The sequence below is a fragment of the Sardina pilchardus genome, chromosome 4 (assembly GCF_963854185.1).
Source record: "Sardina pilchardus chromosome 4, fSarPil1.1, whole genome shotgun sequence".
Lineage (NCBI taxonomy): Eukaryota > Metazoa > Chordata > Actinopteri > Clupeiformes > Clupeidae > Sardina > Sardina pilchardus.
This window is the reverse complement of record NC_084997.1, coordinates 18,138,493-18,158,749: the sequence shown is the minus strand read 5'-3', so window position 1 is coordinate 18,158,749 and position 20,257 is coordinate 18,138,493. Positions and strand designations below refer to the sequence as shown.

The window sequence follows — 20,257 nt, the reverse complement described above, 5'->3', positions numbered from 1 at the left end:
ACTTAGCCCTGCCCTTGCCAGCATGGCAGCCCCAGTGCCAGTCCACATAGATTGCCTTCAGCGCTGCAGGCTGAAGGTCTCTCTGGGCTCAGGGTTCGACCCCGAGCAGCGCATGAGTGACAGCTCGGAAGGAGAGGCATAGTTGTTTCACGTAAAATGCAGGAGGAGGAGGGGGGAGGTGGGGAGGGTGTTTGTTTGATCTCAGCTGTTGGCCCAGTTTCGGAGGCGTACTGTAGCGAGGGAGCAGCGTGAGCGGGGTCGATGCACATCTTCGGGAGCCACTCCACTCCTTGGTGCGGTTGTGACAGTAATTCCAGCAGATTCCCTGTAATCCTAATAATGGCGACTTGTGTCTCTGCAGATAATCCCTCTGGATTTATTCCTACCAAGGGGCAATTAGCAAATTAATTCTTCCCAAAATAATTGACATAGTACACACTCCCATTGACTTGATTGCGCCATTTGGTTTTTAATGAGCCATTTTGCCATAATTTTTCATGAGTGTGCCGTTCAGTGGTATCTGAATGAAGTGGGCACTTTGAACTGCCCTTGACAGTATTTCTCTTCAGGGAAAGATTAGGTAACAACCACAATAGGTTAGCAAAATGCTGAAATAAAAACAAAGTTTTCACAGTTTAGTGCCCACAAGTCACTGATTTAGGCTATGTTCTGTTTCCTCTGCTGTGCACTTGTTGTTTGATATGGGTAAAAGGCCTAATGCTATATTAGCCAATCTTTTTCAATAAGGCACAATAGAGTATATTATTATATGATGTTGAATATGGAATTGCCTACTCTCTGTATTAATTTGCTGTTGGCAATTTTGTCAAGCGTGTCCTAATAATAATATGAGCAACCAATATGGTTGCTAATAGATATCAAAAAGGGAAGAAAAAGGCTTGATTTAAAGGTATTTTTTATATGCTAGCAAAACAGAATAAGTGGAACAGCCACAAGGATGGATTTCATGGATCTTATCCGAAATGTGTTCCATATCCTCACCTTTATTTGTGGAAGAGCCGTTGCGAGTGCATATTACAAGGCCTTCTCTAGATATCTTCCAAGCAAACGGCTTATCTTATGCAGGTCTCTTAGGCGAAGATGCACCCCCCCCCCTCCACCCTCCATGGCTGGTGCCTCATAGTCCTGGTGGTCCTCAGTCGACCTGTGTGCCTGTGTGGCTTCCAGATTCTGAATTCCAGATTCCAGGCCTTAGAACTTGCTGTCTATTGCAATAATATTCATAGTACAAGTGGGTCTAGTACAAATGGAAGATGTGATGGGCTTTGTCTGGAATGCTTCAAATGATGAAGTGTGCTTTGGTCTTGGCCATTAATATAAATGATGGCTCATCTATAGCGTGCAAAAACCACACCAAAGCACAGAGGAAAATACTTGACTAACAATGATATCATTCAAACTATGTACTGCAAGCTACTTAACATTCCTTCCACCGCTGTTGTTTGCTTGCGGTAAGCGCGGTAGGTGATTGTCTAAACTATTGTCCGCCCACGTCATTGGTTTCTATTACATGTTTGCGTGCTGACCGCAGTCGCAGTTTCTGACCAAATATGCAGAAATTGAATGTTTTTCCTTTCTCTTATCTTTCCTGGAAAATAAACATGTGGTTACGTCACACCACTTTTAATAACCCCCCCCCCTCCTCATTTTAAGATAAGAAGAGTAGGCAAAAATGTCTAAACGGCTATCTCCTCATCTCAGAACTGTAGTACTTTACAAAAGGGGGAAGTGGTGCTGGTAGAGGCATATTTGACATTGTTTCAGCAGCCTCAGCTGCACTCTGTACACAGGCTTTTGAGCTTTATGTAACCACAGAACAGGACCGCTACTGAAGTACCGAGGCGGCATGACCAACGCGGGCCCCAAAAACGTGCACAAATGCAGTTTGATCGGTTGTTAGGGATTTTCAACACACACACACACACACACACACACACACACACAGAGACAGCTCTTGAGCCTATTGCTCTTGTAGACCAAAGGCACAGTGTGATGGCCCATCTTCATGACTTGCACAATGGCAGGGGCCATTTGTATCTTTGTTCTTATCTGTGTGTTTTAGCATAAGGTAAAGAGGAAGTCATGTGCACTAAGGTCACTTATCTCTCTGATGGCTTCCTTAACCTCTTTGATGTTTTAATTTAACAGGATGTCCTGCTCGCAGCTAAAGCGATAATGCTGCTTTAAACATACCTCTGTTGCCACAGGAGCCAGCTAAAAAGCTCACCTCACGAGCGGGCATTCTGATGCCACCAGATTTGATTTGGCTAATCAAGAGATTGAATTTCAATCCCGACGAAGGAGGCCCATGCTGGGTCCACGGGGAGAGGCCTCGCTCTCCACAAACGCTGCTCGGTTTTGTGCTAATGTAAAGTAACATGAGCTTAGCCAGTGGTCACATCACCAGCTGGCAGAGGGGTTTTGACACGGAGCCCTGTAGCGTGTCGGAATCTAATATTGGGGCCAGAGATGAGAGAACGGTAGCAGATTACTCAAAACACGCTAGCAGGTGTCGTGCGTGCGTGTGTGTGTGTGAGTGTGTCTGTGTGATATCAGAGTCAGAGGCCTGTGGTTGTGTGGTGTGTTACTTGTTAAATGCGATCGCTACATCCAACGGCCTTCATGTAAATATCCACTCGCGTCCGAGTCCGTGCCGGTCTGTTCCGTGAAAGGCTTCGCACGCCACGCGGGCATCCAGCGTCCTTCATTTCCTTTTGTATAAAGAAGATGACTCACTCATGGAGTCCTCACTCACTCCCCCCCCTCTTCCTTATGCCCCCCCTTTCAACTCCGTAGGTGCCATCCTCGGACGTTCGGAGACACAGGAATGTATGAGCTACAGCTACCACCCGATCGCCGAGAGCCGCAGCAACCGGACGACGGTGAAGCAGTGCGTGGGGGAGAACGACAAGCGGGTGCACTGCTACGCCACCTGGAAGAACATCTCGGGCACGGTGGAGCTCTACAAGCAAGGCTGCTGGCTGGACGACGTTAGCTGCTACGACAGGTAAACTCCAGGCTCGGCACGTTATAAAGTCTCCGTCCGCCGGAAAAGCTATTGCAAGAGAACGTGGGAGTTTTTCGCGCCTGTGAAGGCGGGAGGAAATCAAAATGGGGAAGCAGAAAGGCTTTGCTGAGAATATACTTAAAAAACTGATAATCTATTATTAACAGCGGTAATAAAAGACCCCATGTTGTGTTACATGTAATGATTAAGCCATAGGCTACTAAGTGCTCCGCCGTACAGTGTGATCTGGTTGCTATAGTGAAATTCGGAGGAGATAATATGTTCGGCAGTGTTTGCACAGCACACAAATACATCACCTCGAACACACACACTGATGTGAATCCTAGAGGCAATGGGCTGATAAGTGTCCATGCAATAAACCACATGATGAGGTTTGTGCTCCGTTTGTGTACCCACTTTTGTGTATGTTGACTCTCTAAGCTGTTTTCCGCACTGAAGCCAAGCACTGGGCAACCTTTCTCTCAAAAGGTTGTTATCTATGAAAGGGTTCATTATATGTGAGGTCTGTGCATGTGTACACGCATCGTCACCTTCCTTGGCAGTCCTGCTGAATCACGTTGCCTGTTTGATTTAAGAAAGTATGTGAGTAAACAAACGCACACCCTGTTTGTGTCAATGAGTGCACCCTGTTTGGTATGGTATACTGTACATTCACAAAGGGGAGTTTGTGTGATTTTTACATAACTTTTATACACGTTAAGTCCACTGAATTGAACTGAATAAACCCAAAGTGGGCCGAGTAAAATCTAGGCGTCATGCATTAACCTTTGATGCTGAAGAGCCCTAAAAACTTGGCAAGTATGTTTGCACATTTGCAGTGTATTGTTGAATTAGTAATGACCACAGTTGATAGGAAAAAGACTCCGAGACCTGGCCTGTAACCTTTCAGCTTTTTTTGCTCTGTCCTTCGTATCTTAAATCATGAAAGTCAGCATACTTGTGTTACACGTTGCAGTTTAGCAGGGTTTTTTTTTTTAGTCAATTTCCTATACCTGGGATCATGTTGCTCTTTGCATTGACCCCGGCTGTAGGCTAGCGATCCATCTCTCATGTTTTATCAACCCATCTGGGCCGTCCTTCACACTTGTCAAAGAGAGGCAGTTCCTGCTCACAGGGACAAGAGCCTTCTTCTCTCTCCGAGTACACATGGCGTGCCAGGCGCCCGTTGCTCAAAGAGCAACAACACGCTGTAGCTCAGAGCGCTTGTTCCAGCATGCCGTTGAACCTGTTTACCTGCCGCCTGTCGTAACCGGATCGATTTGTTTTTTTGGAACAGGGCCGGCGCGCTGCCATGTCGTGGCTCCAGGTAGCTTCGGCGAGCGGCGTGTGGGTTTTTTTTCGAGCAGCACACGACACAGCAGCTCGCCTTTCTTCTCGCTTTCTCAAACGTACACACATGCTCATAATGTTTGCACTCCTGTTTATGTGTGTGTGTGTGTTTATCTGTGTCTGGGTGTATCAGTACTGAGTCATGTGTCATCTCTTTTGACAGAAAGCTTCATGTCTCTCGCCCGCTCTCCCTTTATTTCTTTTATTTCCTCTTTATTTCAATTCTTTATGGCTCTTTTATGAAAATGCCAAGGTCTCATAGACAGAAACGGCAAACTGCAAGATGGCAGCTTGATAGCAGGCATCATGTTCTGACAGGGAGCCCAAACAACCACAATGAGAGGGCCTGCGGGGTGCAGATGTGTGGGTTAAGCAGGCTGTGTGGATGAACAGGCGTACAATGACGTTTTTCAGCAGATGCCTTTATCCAGAGGGGGCATGCATGGCCGAGAGTCAGAGTGTACGGTTTATGTGTTATGTATATACAGTGCCCTCCAAAAGTATTAGAACACATGCTTAAAGTTAAATATAAAATCATCTTTTGGAAATGTATGGTTTATGTGTTATGTATATACGCATGTATGCAGTCAGTTTTTATAACATGGACGTGTCTGAAGGCCTTACAGAGCCCAACTTTAACTTGACCCCCTCCCTTCCTTATGGAACGTAACCCTGTTGTTGTTGTTTTTTTGCCCCCCCAGCACGGAGTGTGTGGAGAGGAGAGAGGTGAAGGACGTCTTCTTCTGCTGCTGTGAGGGGAACCTGTGCAATGAAAAGTTCTACTATAACCCTGATACGGTTCCACGTAAGCAGCATGACTTTTGTTCTCACGTCCTCTTTAGTTTTGTTGCGTGGTCATGTGCATGCACAGTGTACACACAATTGGTGTACTTTTCTGTCACTTTTTGCACAGTTTCAACCCTTTTTACTGAAAAAGAAACGGTCTCTGAGATCATCCTGAACTCTGAAACTTAACCACAAATATTAGTGTTTAGAGATGGGGAGAATGCACATGGATTATATCAGGTGGGCTTGTAGGTGGTTAAGTCTGGTAGACGTTAGCCGGAAAGGCTAGCATTGCTTGAAACCACCAGGGGTAGCCTTTAGGTCTGGATTGGAGTTTATAGGTGTCAGTCTGAGCTCAAAAATAGACCAGCTGCTGATCAGGTAGCAACACCCCCCCCCCCCCCCCCCCCCCATTACAAGGATTGTAACATCAAGAAATATGAAGCTGAATACAGCAGAATTATGAGCGTGCTTGTGGACTTTTTTTTTTCGCTTTTCATATACTTTTTGACACAGAAACGTCCCTGCATCTGTGCTGGTTTACTAGCCATGCATAAGCCCATTTCTCACTTTCAAAGAGAACACGTTTTGCCATTTCTACCAGGATTCTCGCTCTCTTTCTAGCCGAAGGATTTAATTGCATAATACTGTATAGTCGTAGGTATGTTTGACTGCTTAATAATGCACTATGAGGGAACGACAGATAAAAGGCATTGTCATTTGGCCCCGAGGACGCACTATTTGATGTTTTTTCCCATTCCATGAAATTCTCCACGCTTGTCTGTGAATACGATACGTTATGCGTGAAGCCCGAATGGAAAAAAAGAAAGAAGCCGTCCCTGTTGTTTTGGCGTTAAATCCGGAACAATGATGTCAGCGGATTGGAATGCTTTCTACACACTATACAGTGTCACTTCACTCTTCTCCTGGCTGACAGTAAGCGCCCTTTTAAGTGGGGATGATGGATGAAAAGCCGACTGCTGTCACTCAGCGCTCTCTTTGCCGAGCCCGCGCGCCGCTCCCCTCTGTGCATGCCGATGCCGTTGCACCTCAGCGCGCCCGGCACTGTGCACAAGCCCTTTTTCTCTCTGAGCTCTCCCTCGGGGGGGAAAGATAGCTCCGCTGCGCACAAATCCACTGTAGGAGCCCCAACACAACAGCAACAACAGCAGCAGCAGCGGCGGTGCTAGCGGCATTGGCTAGAGAAGAGGAAGGTGGGGGAGGTAGGGGAGGGGAAAAAAGCAGGTTTCACCGGGACGAGCGAAGCTGGCATGGCATGGCATGGCTTGGCTTTTGAAGGGATGTGTGACTGCGGTTATTGTGGTGGTGGCATCAACCATCAGCCATGCCCGTTTCCCTCTAGGTGGTTGTGCAGTGCTACACAACCAGATTGTGGTCATGAAAGCATCCTGCTGGGATCATTTCCACACCCACCCCCCCAACCCCCCCCCCTCCATCTGAAAACACCAGAGGACACATTTATTATGCTCAGAGAATTTTAATTTTATGCACACTGCACCGGTCATATGCAGTTTAAACACGACGGCATCCCCCGCCCCCCACCCCTCAGCACCACCACCACCACCACCACCACCACCACAATCTTCTTCTACACTTGGACCAGGAATGGAATGTAACAGCACATTAGCTGACAGCACAGTATCGGGAGATAGCCGGTGTGAGCGATAGCGACTGGGGGGGGGGGGGGCGGTGCAGTGTGAGCTGCCGCGCTCCTTCGCCACGCCAGGCTCGCGTGCCCCCATGGCACGCCTTGTGCCCAGAGCAGCAGAGATTGCCGTGTCTCCCAGATTACCAGAGCGGATCTGCCAGCTTTATCTCTGCTGAGCTAACCAGCCACACTGTTAAACATCCTCTTAGTGAAATGAGGGGTGGAGGAGGTGTTCGTGAGTTTTGACTCGTTGTGACATTGGTCAGTCGTCCATGGCAATATGCACGGCGCGCCCTCTTTAGAGGCTAGTGGACAGGGGAATGAAGTGATTCTTTTTTTTTTTTTCCATTCTAGAGGGGTTTTTTTTACCCCGGTTTTGTTACGTGTAGCTTTTAGTTATTTTTAGATCTCCCTCTTACGACCAACCTCCCAAAAAAAAGGGGGGAAGGGGGGGGGGGGGGGGGTAGATGAGGACTGCACACACCAATTCTCTCATCGTTGAAAGTGCCAACCACGGGCAAATGTTTTCATTTCTGCAAGCCTGAGAGGCAGGGGGTTGAGGATTTTGTCGTCAGTGGTGGGGGGTCTGACTTATGCAATGGAAGACCTATTTCCAGCATTGAGTCACTGCGTTCGGAATGCCCTGGATGTAGAAGCGTCACCCCCACCCCCAAAGAGATGTGAGACACACAGCCCTCTTCTTTTTTACCTAGCAACAAACTGTGTGTGTGCGAGAGAGTGTATACACGCACGTGTGTGTGTATGTGTGTGTGTGTGTGAGTGTGTGTGTTTGTGTGTGTGTGTGAGCGAGAGAGCGGGGGGAGGGGCTTACATGACCTTGTGACCGTGGAAGTTTCATGCTTGAGTGCGGTGTGTGTGTGTGTGTGTGTGTGTGTGTGTGTGTGTGTGCGCATGTGTGCGTGTGTGTGCGTGTGTGTGCCTGTGTACAGTGTGGCAATCCTAATGCCCCGGAGAGTGAGGGTGTGGGGGAGGGGCAGAGAGGTTTTGGTTGAGTGCAAGGGGAGAGGGAGAGATGGAGGAGGGGTTGGATGGTTGTATTTTTCAGCTCACATGGGCTAATCCGGGGTCCTTAACCCACATCCAGCTTAAATGGAACGCTGGCAAGAGAGAAACAAGAGAGGGAGAGAAAGAGAGGGAGAGAGAGAGAGAGAGAAAGGGAGAGGTTGCAGTTGCATTATGACCAGGGCTTTAAAGATGGGGGGATGTGGAAAAGGAAACAGAAATCAACCTTAACCATGCCATGTACTACAGTACCCAGGGTCAGATGAGGCGAACTGCACACATCCTAGCATAGGGAGAGGGGGAGAGAGAGAGAGAGAGAGAGAGGGAGAGGGAGGAGCGATGGAGAGAGGAGAGAAGAGAGAGAGAGAGAGAGGAGTGGGGGAAGTACGGCGTGGTGGCACGAGCGCCGGGTGAGATTAGAGTGGCGAGGCCACGGCGGTGGCCACGTGGGAGCAGTCAAATCTTATCTCTGGCACGGAGTGCCCGCTCACGACTGGCGTGCAACGAGGGGGAGAGAGAGAGAAGCAGGAGGAGCGAGAGAACGGAAAAAGAAAGGGGGATAGATTTTTTGTAGGATGCAAAAAGGAGAGGTGAATGGGGGTGGGGGTTAGAGATGAAGGGACAGAGACCGACACATGGAATGAAGCAATAATCATAACAACAATATAGCAATAATTTGGTAAACATATAGCATAAAATAGCAATAATCATAATAGCAACAATATAGCAATAGTTTGGTAAACATATAGCATAAAATAGCAATAATCATAATAGCAACAATATAGCAATACAGGTAAACATATAGCATATAGCATGACCTACAGTATAGCATGAAATGGGGAGTTGGGGAGCCGATAGAGAGGTAAAATGAAAGACACGAGACGGGGGGAACAAGATGGAGGATGAGAGTGAGGGAAGCGGGATAAAGATGAAGAGAGAGGGGTGAGGGAAAGAGAGAGAGAGTGAGCGAAAGAGAGAGAGAGAAAGAGTGAACGAAAGAGAGAGAGCGAGAGAGAGACGAGAGAGAGAGAGAGAGACGAGCGAGAGAGAGAGAAGAGAGAGAGATGGGGCCTCACACTCATTGAACAGGACGCTGTCTCCTCTTGCAAACAGCTTTAGCTGAATGGATTTGCTGGGCTGGGGGAACAGTGCTGGATTGTGTGTGCGTGCGGGAGCCTCCTCCGCTCCTCTGGCAGCCTCTCACGCTGGGGCAGAAATACCCCCCTCCCCACGTAATCAAAATAACAAGCTCTCTCAAATTTAAGCTGGCTCAGGCAAACAGTGGATTTTGTTTTCAAAATATGCGCTCTCTCTCTCTCTCTCTCTCTTTTTTTTTTTTTTTTAAGACTTGGCAATGGATTCAACATGCCTGAATAGTGTGAGCTCACATTCGCCATTTAGAAAGAAAAAAAAAAGAACACTTTCAAAATCAAATTACTCCATTTTTGTTATGTTATGCCTAGGCTCAGTTTCATAGTTTGAGAAACAACAACCTCACAACAATTTGCCATAATGTTGTTTGTTGTTGTTATTCCGATGCATAGCAGTAGCTTCTGGGCTCTTCTTCCGGGAGGGTGTCAATGATAAAAATCAGTGTCCGGTATCAGTCTCTGCCGTGTGTTTGCACTGTGCACCTTTTTCTCATTTTTTTGTTGTTATTATCAAGATCTGGCCTGAAACTACCTGTTTTGACATTCCTCTCCACCTCTTTTTTCTTCCCCTCCATCACCCTCTTCCCTTTTTCTCTCTGTTCCTCATCCCTTCTTTCTTCCATACAGCCACATTCAACCCCTTCCAACCGAAGTCTCCACCCTTCAGCACAGTGCTCTACTCCCTGGTGCCCATAATGGGCATCGCTGCCATCATCCTGTTCTCCTTCTGGATGTACCGGCATCACAAGCTGGCCTACCCACCAGCGCTGGTGCCCACTCAGGTAAGAGACCGCACACCTCCGCTCCGCACGGCACCTCTGGGGGAGTTTTCTGGGGCCTCACGACTTTGCTATTTGAAACGGACAAAATTCTGTGGTAATGACACTGTTTGCCTTGCTCGAATTGAATTTCCGAGTGGTGTTTGTTATAATGGACTCCTGCCTTTCGTGACCTGTTTTAAGATGAGAGTTCTGGCCCTCAAAGGCTACAATTCTTAAACCTGACAGGTGCCAAAAATGCACCCCAGGTTTTCCGTGTAACGCTCTTCCCTAACATGCAACTCTGAGTGTACAACTGCCTGTGTGCGTGCATACGTGTGTGTGTGTGTGTGTGTGAGAGAGAGAGACAGAGTGACAGAGTGTGTGTGTGAGAGAGAGAGACAGAGTGTGTGTGTGTGTGTGCATTCCTCTTTTCCTTTTTTTCGTGTGCCCTAAGCGTAGCCTCTACATCCTGCCATTGCATGTCTCGGAGACAGCTGGGCCCTGTGAGTGGCAGCTCCTATTGACATGAGCGACAGTAATTTGTTGATCTAATGTGCCCAGTGTCACACACTTCTCTCGCTGTAGCGTGCACACATGTCCATCAGTTGCATAAGCACCGAGTCAGTCCACACAGAGCAGGCCATTCAGGATGCTCTTTCTGAGCCTTCTCCCTCTCTTATACCTGTAGTAGCAGTAGCAGCACTGCGCGTTCCTGCACATACTGTATGGATGAATGAATGGATGGATGAGACCTCTTGCTTCACTCTCCATCCTTTCCGTCTGTGCTCAACACGCGTCCTTGATCACTTTGAACTTCCTCCTAAGCACCATGGAGAGTGTGTGTTTCTCTTGAGCCTGTTCATTGTTATATATATATATATTTTTATCTTCTTGCTTTCTTGGCTTTCTTAAATGCCTCCTCCTGTGAGCGGCGGTCTTTTTAGCATCAGGCGAGCGCCGCGCCGCGCCACGCTCTCCGAGGAGCGCAGAGGACACGGAACAGTGCAGAGCGCCCTGCCCTTCGCCTCCCCGCGCCTCCTGGCCTCTCCTCTCTCTCTCCCTCTCTCTCCCTCTCTCTCCCTCTCTCTCTCTCCCTCTCTCTCTCTCTCTCTCTCTCTCTCTCTCTCTCTCTCTCTCTGCTATTTATTGCCGTCATGATTATGAGTGGGGTTCTGCACATGCTCTGTATTTCCGAGGGATTTGTCATGGCAATGCAGGCATCTCGAGTTGCTACAGATTTATCCCCCCCCCCCTCCCCGTTGCCCTTCACCCCTCCACAGCCCCCGGAGGTTGGAGGTTGGGGCGACCCCACGACAAGCCGGGTTTCCAAAGAGGCTCTCGAAAAGCTTAGCTCCTCCACCTTTTGACACTCGGTGACGGGAACGTCACACCATCGCGGCGAGGTCGTCATCGGGAGGGTTCAGCAGGAAGCCGAGTGACCTCACGTTGGCCGCTTGCGTCCTTCTCATGCCCCTGGCTGAAACGTTTTTCCACTTCAAGTGGTGATGTGAAATGACTGGACTGGGCCAGTGAAACCAACATGTTCACGACGTGGCATAGTTTTTTTTTTTTCCTCTTTTTTTTTCCCCAGCTGTCTATCTGAATCAGTGTGGGAGATAGACCGTAGTAATAGTAAAATGGGTGGAAAGGGCTCTTTTTCAGACACCTTGCCTATTTGCTCCGTGAGTGCTGGCCTCTTAATCAAAATAAGTACAGGGCTAGATAATAAAACTGTAAATCACCAAGTCAAGTGGGGCTTGGTTTAACACCCCTATTTGAAATGACTGTCAGCTGTCTGGCAAGGTCCTTGACTCACTTTATCACTGTTGACACAAAGAACTTTTTTCTTTTTTTCTTTTTTTTCTGGCCTTTGTGAGAAACAAATGGGCTTCCGCATTATCTCACCCACCCCATTAAGTGTCTATCATTCTTCTTTTGTATTTCCATGGGGTGATGTGGGGTTGCGGTAGCATTATGTGGCCACGAGACCTAAGCAGGTCTGCTGTGCTTCTTGAACTCACATTTCACATTGTGTTTCTCTGGAGGGATGTGTCCCTACACTCATTAAAGACATAGAAAGGCCATGAACACAGGCTCTGCTATCAGCATGAGAGATAGGCATAGCCACAGGACACAGCTTTGCCACTGTGTAGTATGATGGCAAATTAAAATATATAAACTGTAATGTACCATGTAAAAAAGAGCAATGCCGTGTTAGTAAAATACCCTAGAACATTTATACTGTGTTATATATTCATGAATAATCTATTAAAGACATGAAGGGGCTCTGCTGCTATCATGAGTGAGGTAACCATGGCCACAGAACACCGCTTTGCCACTGTACAGTATGATGGCAAATTGCTACTTGACTAAATGCACTATAAATAGTATTATAGCACGTACAATAGAGCCGTGAAATGTTCGTAAAATGCCCCAGCGCATTTGTATTGTGTTCCAGCACCCATGAAATGGCTCGTTCAATCCAATCAGTCAAGAAGATCTTGCCGTGCTGTATATTCATAAATAACCTCGTGAGTGTCAGGATGACTAAGAACCAGAGAGTGGGAGTGAGACGTGTTAGCGTTAGTAAAAAACAGCTTTTTTTTTGGTGGGATCTTTGTGTGGAGAGGCGTAGTAGAGACCTTTACAATATGAAGAGAGAGCGAGAAGAGAAACGAGTGCCTAGCCCAACCCAGCCTTTTAACCCTATTAAATGTTTCACTCCACAACTGAGGACTTAGCCATTTGTTTTCAACTCTTTGCCCTTTTAAAACCCTTTAAGTGAAAAAGCCTGGTCACAGGCAGCTACTCTGAGCTGCGTGAACCACTGAGTGCGCCTAATGTAGCCCAGGCTCTTTAAGGTCTCAAGGTCAGGGCTGGGAGAGAGAACGCAGAGTTTCTCTCGTTGCTTAGTCTGCTTGTCTTGATGGTCATGGTGTCTGTAAGGCCTGAAGTCCCCCACCACCACCTCCTCTGTAGACCACCTCTTCCCTGGACGTGGTTGCCTTGGATGTCTCTGCTTTGACTGTCCTACAGTGTAATGGACTTTGGAGGACAGGACTAGTGTTGTTTTCCAGAGGTGGGAAAGTCTTCAAGCTTCAGAAAGTAAAAGTCCTACCACATACCTGTGCCAACCACTCACTTAAACCAGCTGATGCTAATTAGCACAACTCTTCAGCCAGGTAGAGCAGCTAATTGATGAGATCACCTCTGTTAAGTGCACAGATCGAACCAATACATGATTTTTTTACTCTCTGAAGTTGGTGTTTTCCACCTTTTGATGTTTTCAAGGGGATGGTGCAATCATGAACCTTTTTGTAGGTAAAATTCCCTCTGCTGTGCACAAATGATATCGATTCTGCAGTTGTCTATATACGGTCACGTACACCAGAGACTTTTCTCAGCTGCGCTATAGGATGGAAAAAGTCTGTGTAAGCATTAGGAGTTGCGATGAATCACCGTCTGATGAAGCATCACGGGTGGAGAGCGAATGCTTGATGTCATAAAGGCCATCGCCAAGGGCTCTGCTTAGCACACTCGCTGAACCTACAGTACAAGAGGCACAGTGGCACAGTGCGAACAGTTGATGCTGGGCTCTCAACAGCCGTGAGAAATCATCAGGACACACACACAAGCAGGCGCACGCACACACACACACACACACACACACACACACACACACACACACACACACACACAAGCACACACACACACACCTGCTGTCCCAGTGACACCTTTTGATTATCCACCTCAAATGAAAAAAACAGTAATGTCTTTGTTTCTGCCTTTCTCTCCTGGATTAGCACGCCTTTCATATCATGATAGAGGTAAGACTGCTTGTACCCATCAGTTATTTATGCACATACATTTTTTTTCTCCTTTGCTAAGTCTTTCATTTTCTTTCGTCACCCTTTTTTCTTTTTTCACATCACGAGCCTTTAAAGCCAGAGGCAAAGTCATTTTTTAAAAAGAAAGCCATCACCCCACACATTGATTTCTCACTTTTTGTGATGGTTTGGATACAGAGGATGTTTTTTTTTATTATTATTATTTGCACGGATAAATGTAAGTTCCTTTGTTCTTATTGGGGTGGTTAGGCCCAGAGGCCAGGATTGAAGTGCATGTTCTCGTGAGGGAAGGATTCAGTGCACGTCTCTGAGCATGTGGTGAATGCAATGCAAAGATGGCTGCCTCACCCTCACTGAATGTGAAGAACATTACAAGTGGAATGATTGCTGCGGTCCTGCAGTATAAGATGTATTAGCGCTGCTTTTAGGCAACTCTTTTTGCCTACTGAATGATGTCAAATTTAGGACTACATTCCACTGTGAACTGATCTTTTACTGTTGCTGTGTGTGTGTATGTGTGTATGTGTGTGAGCGCGTGAGCGCGTGAGAGATTTGTAAGTCCACTTAACCTGATTGACTGGTTTAATTCATATTTGTCATGGAATGTTTAGTGGGCAGAGTTCAAAGTGTCAGAGTGAAAGAGAGTGGAGAAAATGGAGATGCACTTTGACAGAAGCGATTGAGAGCGCATGTTTGGATGTACTGGCAGCAGCAGGGTTTGGCGTTTACTTTTTTTCCAAACAGTAAACGGCATGAAATGCGGATGCACAGTCAATTTTTAAGGATTTGGAAAGCGGGGACTTCTGGCAAGGCCAAATGCCTCATCTCACAACATTAACGGAAGTGAAAATTCGTGGATATCCCCAAGTCAGATCTGCTCCGAAATTTAATGAGCTCTTCCTTCCGTGCGCCCTACACGTTTCCAGTGGTGAAGGTGTTCAAACATACCAATCCACCGAATCGTATCCTATTTTAAATACAATGGCCTGTGTTGCGCATAGCACATTGGCTTGGCCAGGCTTTGTAGCTCATTGCCACAACCTGTTTTATTTGTTGTTGTTGTGATATCGCTAATGTCCAGCACGTCAGTTGGACAGCTTGTGTTGCCAGGCCCTCTCACTTTCTAAAAGCCGCTTGTATGACGTACAAATTGTTGGATTGTGACAGGACGCATCCCAAAAAAAACGCATTCCTGCATACCATGCATGCGATAATGCCATAAGGATGTTTTATGGTTGGCCACAATATTGCTCCTCGTGCGGGGTCCAGAGATGAATAGTGAAGAGTCTGTAAATGACCTACATACGATATGCACAATGCAATATGATTCATGCTACTAGATTTTCCCTATTCAAGCCACTGAAATTCCCTCAGTCATTCAGGGTTAAATAAGGTCAATATTAACTTTGTTAGTCACTTGTGTCAATATACCTAATTATTTTGTCAGCATCACACAAACACTTACTTCCCTATGTGTGTGAAATAATCACACTGCTATTAAGCACTGAGCAGAATCAGTTGGTACTAGCACCAAAGCTAGATGCCATACACGGTACACAGCATGATCATTACCCCCCCCCCCCCCCCCCTTCCTTCCTCTCTCTTACACACACACACACACACACACACACATATATATGTACACACATGCCCTGAAAGAATTATGTGTGCACACATCAGCTTTTCAGACTGTTTCATATTGCTCTACTGACTCTCTTTTCCTGGCCCTGAAGCAGAAGTAAAACCCTGTTAAGTTACCTGTTAGTAGGTTTAGTTTCCCCCATTTACACCGAAAGCAAAACACCTCATAAACCTGACGCCATCCATCAGTAGCCCAAAGGGATGGCTTCCCCATAAAAAACTATTGTGGTCAAATTTTACAACTACCTAATGACTGCCACTCAGGCAAATGGAAACACAAACATGGCCCAGAATAGTGATGGTGAGCCTGTGTGTGTGTGTGTGTGTGTGTGTGTGAAAAAGAAAGAGGTTGTGTGTGTGTGTGTGTGTGTGTGATTGAGTGAGTGAGAGAGTGGGCGAGCGTGTGTGTGTGATTGAGTGAGTAAGTATGTGTGTGTGTGTGTGTGTGTGTGGGATAGCAAGAACGATGGATAGTGGGTGTGGGTTGGTATTTCTGTGCCTCTCCCTCAGGCTCTGCAACCAACCTCTCTCTCTTGCGCGCTCGCTCTTTCACTCTCTTTTTTTCTCACTCTCTCTCTCGCTCGCGCTCCCTCTCCTCCCATGATACAGTCCTGAGGGTAGCTACTGTGCTACTGCATGGTGCAATTTCACAAATATTCCCCCATTGTGCTCTCCTAGGTGGGCGTTCCACCATAGCATGATGGATGTTTTGCCCTCACGCACTTCTGTACCTCTCCATTCTCTCTTTCTCTGTCTCGCTTTCTCTCTCGCTTTCTTTCTCTCTCTCTCTTTCTCTCTATCTTTCTCTCTGCTCTCTCTCCTCTCTCTGCCTCTCTCTTTCCCTCTCCTCATTTTACTCTCTCACTGTTGTACTCGCACTCGTTTTTTCTCTGTGTTTCACTTCTCATTCCTTTCGATCCGTCACTCAAACATGTACACACACACACACACACACACAGCTTGGTAGCCATTAACGCCCACGTCCATGGCAGCTCGCTTGCCTAATGAAGGTGCTCTTATAGCCCCTTCTCCATCCTCACTGCTGGAAGTCCTCCTACCCAATAATAATAATACCTAATAGAGTCCATGATGTATAGACTGAAAAAAATCTGTGTATATGGTGCACGCAGTGATATCTGAAGCCTGCCGGCACCACGAGTACCGCTTGACGCAGAGCTCCAAAGCAGGGATTTTTTGCTTTGGTTTGATAAGGGAGCGAAACGGCCCCAGCAGGCTTAGGAAGCGCCTCCCAGAGTTATTTTGCTGACGGGAAAGGAATGGGCTAGGAAAAGGTCAGAGTAGGTGTGTTCGGGTCGCGTTCACACGCCGCGGCCGGCCAGCGAGCGAGCGAGCGAGCGAGCAGGGGCCGGAGGCACAATGGCCGCCCTAACAAGGCGGACGCTCGCAAAGGTCATCCTTGTGCTCGGTGCCAGCGCGCCGTACCGTGGTCAGCGGCGCGCTATTGTTGCGCTCTTCCCCCAGTGATCCCAGTGCTGTAAAAGCCCCCTCTCCGCCGCCCCCCATCCCCCCCCCCCCCACTCCCTCTCGCAGCCAGCCAGCTCATGCCTGTAAACTAGGTCAGCCTCTATCCACCCAGTAGTCCACAGGCAGTAGTTATGGATTATATTTAACAAGCTCAGGACTTCAACTCCCATAAGCCCCTTCTGTCAGAGCTTTATGAAGCTCAGCACCAGTGAAAATACCCCCGCCCCCCGCTCTCTCTCTCTCTCTCTCTCTCTCTCTCGCTCTCGCTCTCGCTCTCGCTCTCTCTCTCTCTCAGCTCCACATCTCTGCTCTTCTCTCTCTCTTGTCTCTCGGTTTAAAGGAAGGCCCTCACCACCACCACCACCACCACCATACTGCACCAGTGATGGCAGCTTCAGCCATATCTCTCTCCATGCAGATTGTGCACAGAGATGGCCACAGACCCAGCATCACTGAGAACCACCCCTTAATTTCTCTCTTTTCTCTCTCCCCTCCTCTGCATCTCTCTCTCTCTCTCGCTCTCGCTCATCCAGGATCCAGGGCCCATGCCCCCCTCCCCCATCCTGGGGCAGAAGCCGCTGCAGTTGATCGAAATCAAAGCCAGGGGGCGCTTCGGCTGCGTGTGGAAGGCCCAGCTGCTCAGCGATTACGTCGCCGTCAAGATCTTTCCCATTCAGGTAGGGGAGGCCCGTCCTCACTCCTCGCAGGTCACAGGCTCCAAAGCCGCGGCGCTAAGCCTGCCAGGCTAATCCGCCAGCACAATTACTGGGCTAATTACGCAGCCTCTTTGCAGCCTTCCTATGAATTGGCACAAATTCCAAAATGAGCTTACATTTGTGTTCTTATGCACCTTGGCCATAATCTACTGTAATATTTTCACATCTCGGTGAATGTTAACCTATTTTGCCCTGTGTTAGATAACAGGCTTGGCGCACTCCTTTGAGCAGTAGCCTAGTAATCACCATGGCTTTCTATTCACATTAATTTCATGTGCTAATTTTGAAAAGATGTTGCGGGTGTCTACATTGTCTCGGCTTGGCGTTACACGAGGTAATTTCCGCGTTCTGCGCGTGTGCGTTTTTTTTTTTTTCTTCCTCCAGGACAAGCAGTCGTGGCAGAATGAGTTTGAGATCTACACCTTGCCCGGCATGCGGCACGAGAACCTGCTGCACTTCATCGGGGCCGAGAAGAGAGGGAGCAACCTGGACATCGAGCTGTGGCTGATCACCGCCTACCACGAGAAGGTGAGTTTCTCGTTCTCGTTTCTCTTTCGCCCCCTAAAATGCACCCCCCCTCCTCCTTTGCGTGACTTCTCCCTCTCCTTGTCTTAAGAGCTGCGGAGGGGTGATATTAAGCAAAGCCTTTTGACTTTCCCTGTGGCTCGACTCCCATCTCGCCCTGTTGGTTTTACTCATTGAATTACTTTGAGTGAGGCTCATTTCGGCCTAATTGAATCAGGCCGCTGTTTCACAAAGGCTGCGCTGGGAGGCTTCCTGGTCACTCTGCCCTCGGCCCAACTCGCATCACCTGACCGATGGAAGTCATAAGGCCCGTGGAGAACGCAATTACAGCCATTATCAAGTGACACAAGGCATAATACACAAATCTAAGTAACTTATGGGAAGGCAACCTAAGCAATTTAAGCGTAGGTTAAAACAAGGAAGAGTAATCCTGCTGGGTAATTTTCCTGTGGCTTTAACAGGTTTTGGGCCTGTGTGCTTGTCTTTAGTGAAACATGTGTCTGCTGGTCAATTATGACCCTCCCAGTTTCACTTCCTGTTGAACTTTTACCCTTTGCGGCCTCTACGGACATTTATGGGTTGAGGAATGTTTTAACATGTAATTTAATATGTGAACCAGTGGAGTCACTCACAAAACGAAAAAAAGAATTTTCAGAAGAACAGACCCAACAGTGACTTTCATAGCATTGTTATTTCAGTGGCCATATCACAAAGCTTCTCTTAAACTGCCAACTGCCAACTGTCTTAACTGGGATTTAGCTTCAGACCTAGCCTGACCAGGTCATATTACCACTGCACTGGATCTTTTCAATAGGGGTACTGTATTTTAAGTCAACTCTACATACAGCAACAAGAACAGAGACCTTTACCTGGCTCAAGTTCAGTGCCCACAACAACAACAAGGCCTCAAACAACCTGGGCCTGACTGAGTGCTCTTTTCTGCCCCCTAGTGGTGATTCGCCTCCAACCACAGTTACTGTACAGGCCTCCCAACTGTACAGTCAGTTGTGGAATGATCAAATGCATTTAGCATTTTTTTGTGATTCCTGTAATAGTGTGATTATGTACTAATTTGGGTCCACCTTCTTGTTTCTCAGGGCTCTTTGACTGACTATCTGAAGGCCAATGTGGTGTCCTGGAACGAGTTGTGCCATATTACTCAGACCATGGTCCGTGGACTGGCCTACCTGCATGCTGACGTTTCAGGACTGAGAGATGGCCACAAGCCTGCCGTTGCTCACCGGTCAGTCCCTCAGTAATTCAGTTCAATTCCCTTTATTTTTCCATGAGGAACTTCACGTGTGTAAAAGCATCAGTCCCTGTCCAGTTCTCCTACGTACACGCCTATCATATGCAACACTCACACAGCACTCAACATTCCACAGCACCCACACAAAACACACACCACGTTACATGTACCATTTCGACCTCTGCATCACCGGACATAGATATTGACATTGACTGAACATAATGTTGTTTATCATTAAGGATTTCTAGAGAGGAGGAAGCTGTAAAAACTATTTTATTGTACGCACAAGTATTAACAAAATATTGCATTTAGGGGTATTTGAATTTGGGAAAAAAAATCCAGAAACAACTTACTGTGGTACAGTGTATGATATTACAGAGCTTCAGCTAAAGACCTCTTTCTTCTTACTTTTTCTTGCGTAAGCCCCAAAATTATCCTTTTGAGTCACTTCTCTTTGTAAATGTCATGGTAGCATGCATTAGAAATTAGATTTATTTTTAATATGGTGAAGCCAGCACAGAACACTTAAAGAAATGGAGTGGTATACCACGGCACCTTGGTCGACCACTTTGTGTGGCAGCGGGGTATTTTTCTGAGCAATTTCCAGACAAATTGGTTTTAGTGCCAAGACCTGGCATTCAAGTAGCGCTCACACTGTTTGTGCCTTTCGCCTCGTCAGTGGTCGCACTTAAATCGCTCTGCCTTAAGAGGGCAGGCTCAAATGGCAGACAACTCACATGCTTAATTGGCCTTTTGTCGTGCTGTTGCAGTCTACTCATGTCCCTCTGCCCCACCACCCCCCCCCCCCCCCCAATACACACACACAGAGACATCAAGAGCAAGAACGTGCTGATCAAGTCCAACCTGACTGCCTGCATCGCAGACTTTGGCCTGGCCCTGAAGTTCGAGGCCGGCAAGTCAGCTGGAGAGACACACGGACAGGTGAGAACTCCAAAAAGCTTCAGCCACCGAGAGTTGCTTAGGGTCGAAACACCCGAGACCCGAGTATGGATGTTGTGCTTGTC

General features: G+C 47.5%; 1 protein-coding gene across 1 annotated transcript in view; it reads left to right on the top strand.

Annotated features, from left to right (window-relative positions):
- Positions 1 to 20,257, top strand: part of acvr2aa (activin A receptor type 2Aa) — a 37,123-nt gene that overhangs the window by 8,543 nt on the left and 8,323 nt on the right. Inside the window, exons 2-8 of the mRNA XM_062534411.1 lie at positions 2,818 to 3,028; positions 5,080 to 5,183; positions 9,635 to 9,789; positions 17,276 to 17,419; positions 17,843 to 17,986; positions 19,081 to 19,226; positions 20,060 to 20,174. Coding sequence (XP_062390395.1) covers positions 2,818 to 3,028; positions 5,080 to 5,183; positions 9,635 to 9,789; positions 17,276 to 17,419; positions 17,843 to 17,986; positions 19,081 to 19,226; positions 20,060 to 20,174 — 1,019 coding nt within the window. The remainder of the gene's footprint in view (positions 1 to 2,817; positions 3,029 to 5,079; positions 5,184 to 9,634; positions 9,790 to 17,275; positions 17,420 to 17,842; positions 17,987 to 19,080; positions 19,227 to 20,059; positions 20,175 to 20,257) is intronic.